This window comes from Puma concolor, chromosome A1 (genome assembly GCF_028749965.1).
Source record: "Puma concolor isolate L17-30 chromosome A1, mPumCon1.1.hap2, whole genome shotgun sequence".
NCBI classification, from domain to species: domain Eukaryota; kingdom Metazoa; phylum Chordata; class Mammalia; order Carnivora; family Felidae; genus Puma; species Puma concolor.
The window spans coordinates 106,538,527-106,545,431 of NC_141667.1; the positions used below are offsets into that span (position 1 = coordinate 106,538,527).

The window sequence follows — 6,905 nt, forward strand, 5'->3', positions numbered from 1 at the left end:
GACTCACCAGGTTCAGTGAGCACCAGGGGAGCCACAGCAAACCGCCAGTGCCCAAACTATCATTTCTTCCGATTCTTATATCTGTCAAAGTGGAACAAAGCTAGGTGGATCACTAGCGATGTTCCTTCACTTTGGGACTGCGTGTGGCACTCTTGGTACTCTTTCGCTGGCTACCTTTTGTCTAAAGATCACAAGGCCAAGTGAAGAGACACACGCTGGTGGGCAGGGAACTTGTAACCATGCGAGCGGGAACTGGACAGAGTGGAAACACATACACACATCCAAAGTGCTGGAAAGCCAAGTCCCCATCCTTTGCGGCATGACAGTTTCCCTTATCGCCCTGTATTAAACAATTGCTCTACCTTACCAAGATGTGGGCTTTCTCACCAGCTTCCAAAAGTGGACTTACCTTTCCAACTGCCGCTGCTTTGGAGTTATGAATAGTCATTCAAACTAAGGAGATAGATGGTTACTTTATGGTGCTGAATGGGACGCCTCCCAGAAAACAGAGTGGGCTAGAGTGAGCAATACCCCCAAAAGAGCATTTGTTTTTATCAAATTTCTTTCTGCACAAACAGGAAATTTTGAAACTGTAAACAATTCCTTTTATACAAGGTCTGTAGTCCTCCAAATGCAAGCCATCTGCAATATAATTCAATTGCCACTTCCACTCTCGGGCTGTCATTTGAGTGTTAAGTCACAAACACCAGGGTGTATGTTTTCTCACTTCTGGGGGAATTGCGTAGACTTAGTGATTTCTAGAGGCAAAGCCCTGGTGTATAAAAATACTGCAATTCCACAAAACCATAATTAAGCCCAGTCTTCCAATACAGGGGAGAAAACGACTACCAGTAGGAGGAAGCATAGCTCAACAGACAGGGTTGGGAAAATTTGTAAATTTCAGGGCTGTCTGTGACTCTCTGCATCCCCAGAAATGAAAAACTTATGTTCTCCATATCTCTCTCCTCATTAATTAGAAGAGGAAAAACTGTACTTAGCTTTCCAACACATATGCTATAAACAACTCAGTAAAGTACATAAACGATGCATAGTCTAGGGAAGAAAAATGATTCAGAGGAGATAAATTTACCACTTAATTTGAGGAGGGGGGAGCAGAAAAGGAAAGAAAACAAATAAAAGAAATCAGGCTGTGTGGGAAGGAAGCCCGCCTCATCTCCTGATGCAGAAAGAAGCAAGAAGAAATCAGTGACACATGCTGTCTGGGAGCTCCGGAGCTCCCGCAGGGAGAAACTCCGGAGAGATGCACTGGGTACCGCCCGTTACTGCTTCTAGCAATCTTGCATCTCGATCAGCATTCCAAACTGGGGAGAGGGGGACACATGCACAAAACCACACAATTTCATGCGAGTAGATGTCTCTCTACCTCCTGGGATCATGAGGGACAGAGCACTGGCAGAAAGGGACTTTGTGACTTTCCCCGAGATTTTCTTTTTTTCTGTGCTTTCTAATCGCTGGCGAGCCATGTGAGAAGCGGGTTCACTGGGTGGCTTTGAGGAATTATCTGTACTGTCCACACACTCGCTTCGTCCATTTATCTGATCCAAGTGCTCTGAAAAACTGCCAACTGTACAAACAAGAAGGGATAAACACGTTCAGGGAAATCAGATAGGAGAGGTGGAAAGAGGGCAAGAGAGAGAAAGAAGGAAGAACAACCTGGGAAACGTACTCCCATGTGGCTCAACAATCCATATGGCGCCAGGCAAGCATTAAACACACATGACTGCTTTGAGAAAGGTGATGGGGAAGAGAGGGGATGAAAGACATGTCCATCCAGGTTTTATTCTCCTTGTACCTAAGTCTGCTAATTCTCAATGACTCCGCTTAACTACAAGAGTCACTACTTTACAGAATTTTGATTTTAGAACGCTTGTAGTGACAACTCCTCCCCACTGCTTCCAACCACGGGAGGCTCTGAAGCAAACACCACCTTATGAACACCATGACCACCCACTGTATACTAAAATTATCCTGTGATATTAATGGTCATCGTTAGCAATGCTGTGAATAATGTGGACATGTGGATAATGCTGTTTGGGACAGGTGGACATCATCTCATTTCTTCACGTAGACTTGGGACTGTGTCATCTCCTAGTGTCTTCCTGGACTGCACTAGACTGCACGAGGTTCACGTATGTAACTCACAGGAGAGTGCCTCAAGCATCACCTATGACTTCTTGTGCCCTAAGTCTCCTTGCAAATCTCCCAGGACAACAAAGGACAGTACTCACTGCATTCCACAATGGCTTGCTGCATCTTCCTGGTTTTTTTCTCTAGACAGTGTATCATCTCCTGATCTGCCCTGAGGTTACTGGACCAGTGCTAAGATCCTTTCCCTTCCCGTCTCAGCCAGCCACGCCTTCTTTATTTTTAAGTTTATTAGCCCTTAACAGAAAGGTGGGTTTTTGTTTGTTTGCTTGTTTGTTTTAAAAAAAATTAGGACTCCCCTCAGCAGAGGATCACAAGAGAATCACGTGGGAGGATGCAAAAATGGAAAATCAGTGATGTCTGCCTGGGTGACCACACAGACCAAGAATAAATAACGCTTCTGAGCGGAAATAACATGTGGAGTCCCCCAGAGGAAAGGGGAACAGCCACCCACTTCGGGTTTTTCCTACTCTTTCACAGGCTATCAGTTCTCTTTCTTTCTTTTTGTAATCACTGACAGTTTATCTTTGTCCATCCGGAAAAAGTGATGCTCATCTCATTTTGACTTCTAAATGCTGTTACAAGCCCCCTGTGCTTTAGAAACCATCAACACTATCATCACCTTAAGATATACAATCCATGCAGAGAATTTAATACCATTATAAATGATCCTTTGAAAGACCAACCAGCACATTTTAAAGCCTAGGAAATAGTTAGGCTGGATAGGACTTAATTCACAATCCCGTTCTGCTGCTGAATCCACTACTCAACTTCACAGCTCAAGTTTGGCCTCTGTGCCTAGGAGGTGACAGAGACCCTACAGGCGGGGTCCTCGCTAAAGGAAGCTTGGGACTTGAGAGAGCGCTGTGGGTACAGGAAAAGAGCTGGACCTCCACGCGACACCCATGAGACCCAGGAAGACAATCCTAAACGAAGCATCAGCAGCCTTCCTACTCCTATATTCCAAACTCAACCTCACTTAACTCCATCTACTCAATTCCCTCTAAATCAAGAAATCAACAGCACAAGGACGTGATAAAAACTGCTTCGCGACTCAGACACCTCATCTCCAAAACCTTAAGCTTACTTTGGGCTAAGTTACACACTCTTCTCCTTGCTAATCTGGTAGGATGGGCTCCCTGACAAATGAAAAGCCGAATCTCTTCACAACGAATAACTGGTTGACTCGAGCACTACACCTAAGACTTCGAGACTTTTTACTTTTCACCGATTCAAATGCAACACGATCGTGAAAAAAAGAGAAAGAGGTATGAAACTGTACTTCCCTAAATGCCTGAGTGCGAATAGGTACTGTTCTTTTTTAGCATCCCTGCCCCCTTGCCTTTGCCACCTCCTTTCAGAGCAATGGATAGAAGTGTGCGTTTCTGTTCTGCCAATAGTGGATAATGTCACCTTAATGTTCTGTAAATGTCAAGGGTTCTTTCTTTTTGATGGCAGAGCAATATAAAAATCAACAAATTTAATTTTACTACAGTCACGGTTTTCAGATTTCCTAATTACCCTTGGCCGTAAGCAAATCAGTTCATCTCTCTATTCTGTGCAGCCCCCAAGGTCTTTGATTATTTTTAGTGTGTATATGGGGGAGACAGAAAGGTGGTTTGAATCAATTAATCAAAATGCATGGCAGGACCTAAGCAGTTTTTTTTTTTTTTTCTTTTTTAATTATGAAAATAATCAATCAAATGCTTAGATACCATTTCCCTCCGACACTGCTGATGGGGACCAGGGCAAAGTGATCACCAATGACTCACCATATTAAAAAAAAAATTTTTAAATAGAGGTGAGTATATTTTATTTAGAGCATAATAAACTAGGAAACAGAGACCTTAGTAACGAGAAAAATAAAATACTGAGATACTTCCATTTGATTTATCAAGATGAACTAAACATAATTAAGAATTTTGGACGACTATGTTGTTTCTACACTACTTCCACATTGCTATTCTCTTGGTTTTATAAAAAAGGAAGGATAAGGGCAATTATCCTACATGGCAACAGAACTTAGAAGAAGAGAGAGAAAGAAAAAAAAAAAAAAACAACCCACATTATTTCCATAGAGGCAAACTTTTCAGTGAGGCTGAAATAAACCTAGCCTGTAAAATGTGTTTCCTTGAAATGATTTTTAAAAAGTTACACTATGAATATTCAGTTAGTTAAAAAAATGTTCATAAAAATTCCTGGAATAGTTCAGCATTATCAATATAGCATATCGAAGAGAGCTTAATGATGACATTTATCGCAGCAACCCTAAGCCATATCCATGTTTCATTTTTTTTAAAAGCATACATGAACATTTCTCTGTAGAAGGATATTTTATGCATAAAACTGTTATAAACCAAGTAATATTCTAAGTGCACTTGGCTTGGTCTGAGGGAAATTCAAGTTTGATCACCTAATGAGGACACCTCCATGATTAAAGGCCAGAAAATATCCATGATACATTAAGCCTTTTTAAAAACCTGTGAAGATACTGTCACTCCTGTCAGGAAAGTTACTTTTACACAAAAGTGACATTATAAAGTGCTCTCAAAGAAGAGGCCTAATCCAGGGGCACCTGGGTGGCTCAGTTGATTGAGCGTCGCACTTTACCTCAGGTCATGATCTCATGTCTTGTGGATTCGAGCCCTGCGTTGGGCTCTGTGCTGACAGCTGGGAGCTTGGAGCCTGCTTCAGATTCTGTGTCTCCCTCTCTCTCTCTCTGACCCTCCCTGGGCTCATGCTTTTCCTCTCCCTCTCAAAAGAGAAAAAAAAAATTAAAGAAAAAAAAAAAAAAAAAGAGAGAGGCCTAATCTGTTTAACTGTCTCCCAAACAGTGAAAGAGGTCTCAGGAGTTTCTGTACTCCAGTTACCCAGAGACTGGAAAGGTAACATGTCTATAGTGGAGGCGCCTCATATGCACGTAAAATACCAATCTGAATTGTGCTGGTATTTCTCACTCACTCCTCCCCTCAGTCCTGGATGCACAGACAGCATCTGGGAATCTCACAAAATAAGCATCGTGCTGCACTCACTAAGAGTCCAGCGTGAAGAGGTAAGTTGTTTGGCACAACATGGCCCCATAACAAAAACCACCTCCTTTGAAGAAACCACCATCCATTTTGACACAAGAAGGAGAGCTGGTCTTACGCTGTACCTTGTGGGTGATTTAAGCCATTTTTGAGGGTAATTCGAGTGTGTCACTATTTGGTACGGTTCCTTACTCCTAACTTTCAGTTAGACACTACACTGTGAGACCTGCTTTTGCATCAACAACAGAGAAAGTGGTCCTTAGTGTGGTTCTGGTTGCTGACAAAGATTCCTACTGAAACCCAGTCATGAAAGCTAAGGCTGGCTCTTGGGTCAAACTGAAACAAGAAGGGTTTACCGTATGGGGACGCAATAAGGAGGGGTCTGAAACACTGGACCTCAGTTTGTAAGAGGTGATCCCCCGAGCCTTTGACGTGGGGCCATGGATGGAGTCTAGCAGCACAAAACAGCCATTGCCACCACCTGGTTAGGCCAGCCGGGGACTCAGAACACCAGCCATCACTTGTCAACGTGGTGGGTGACGTGTGGACAGCAGGCACCGCACACGGGCGCTTACCTGACAGGGTGGAGCTGCTGATTGTACTGGCGGGAGTGGTGACCTCGGGCTCCTCGTGCAGGTCTCTGGGGCAGGGAGCACCTTCATCTTTTTCTGCCTCTGTTGAAATAGCCAGTTTGGGAAGTGGGCCAGAACTGAGTTTATGTCTGTTGCTTTCAGTATCTGAAGAGTTGGATGTGGATAACTGTTGCCTTAATTAAAAACAAAACAAAGTCATGTATACATACATACTAGGAAACGGTGTTCAAGGAGAATTTTGGAGGAAATTAGGTAAAAACGGAACTTGGATACACCCAACCAACACATGTCTAGCACAGTGGTTCTTACAGTGTGGTCCCTGGGCCAGTAGCAAGAGCATCTCCTGGAACTTATTACAAAGCCTCCATCCCAGATCTAGTGGATCACACACGCTGGAATGGGCCCAGCAACCTGTGTTTTTACAGGGCTTCTGGGACATTCTGATGCACACTCAAGCTTAAGAATCACTGCTCTAGCAGCAACTGCACATGACCCTTCTTAACAGACATTTCACATACATTTCCGAATATTCTGAACTCCAGCTGAATGTTTCTGTGGATGGCAATGTTGTGCTTTTGGTTTTGTCTCCAGGCTCTTCCTTCTCTTCTCCTGGATTCTGAGTTATTCGGTCTATGCTGCTGAAAACCTGCGAGGTGAAGCATTAGGGTTTATTAATATCTTCTTGAAAGAGTCTGTCATAGGGGCGCCTGGGTGGCGCAGTCGGTTAAGCGTCCGACTTCAGCCAGGTCACGATCTCGCGGTCCGTGAGTTCGAGCCCCGCATCAGGCTCTGGGCTGATGGCTCAGAGCCTGGAGCCTGTTTCCGATTCTGTGTCTCCCTCTCTCTCTGCCCCTCCCCCATTCATGCTCTGTCTCTCTCTGTCCCAAAAATAAATAAACGTTGAAAAAAAAAATTAAAAAAAAAAAAAAAAAAAAGAGTCTGTCAGAAAAAAAAAAAAAAAAAACACCAACCCCTGGGAGTAAAGCCCAAGAGTATGACTAAAGTTTCAGCTGGGACCGTGTATTTAGGAGGTACTTTCCGATACTGTTTACTTGAGTCCTGAGATATATGGTCAATGTATGTATTTTTTTTTTCTTCTTGGAGCAAAAGCTATGAA

At 43.4% G+C, this 6,905-nt stretch overlaps 1 protein-coding gene across 14 annotated transcripts in view; it reads right to left on the reverse strand.

Moving 5' to 3' along the window:
• Nucleotides 1–6,905, reverse strand: part of MAST4 (microtubule associated serine/threonine kinase family member 4) — a 567,430-nt gene that overhangs the window by 20,212 nt on the left and 540,313 nt on the right. For 12 of the 14 annotated variants that reach the window (XM_025923864.2, XM_086699814.1, XM_086699817.1 and 9 more), the window contains 3 exons: nucleotides 6,307–6,434; nucleotides 5,771–5,961; nucleotides 1,385–1,585 (listed from right to left, as the gene is read on the reverse strand). In XM_025923864.2, coding sequence (XP_025779649.2) covers nucleotides 1,385–1,585; nucleotides 5,771–5,961; nucleotides 6,307–6,434 — 520 coding nt within the window. The remainder of the gene's footprint in view (nucleotides 1–1,384; nucleotides 1,586–5,770; nucleotides 5,962–6,306; nucleotides 6,435–6,905) is intronic. The other 2 variants (XM_086699818.1, XM_086699832.1) reach the window with 1 other exon arrangement.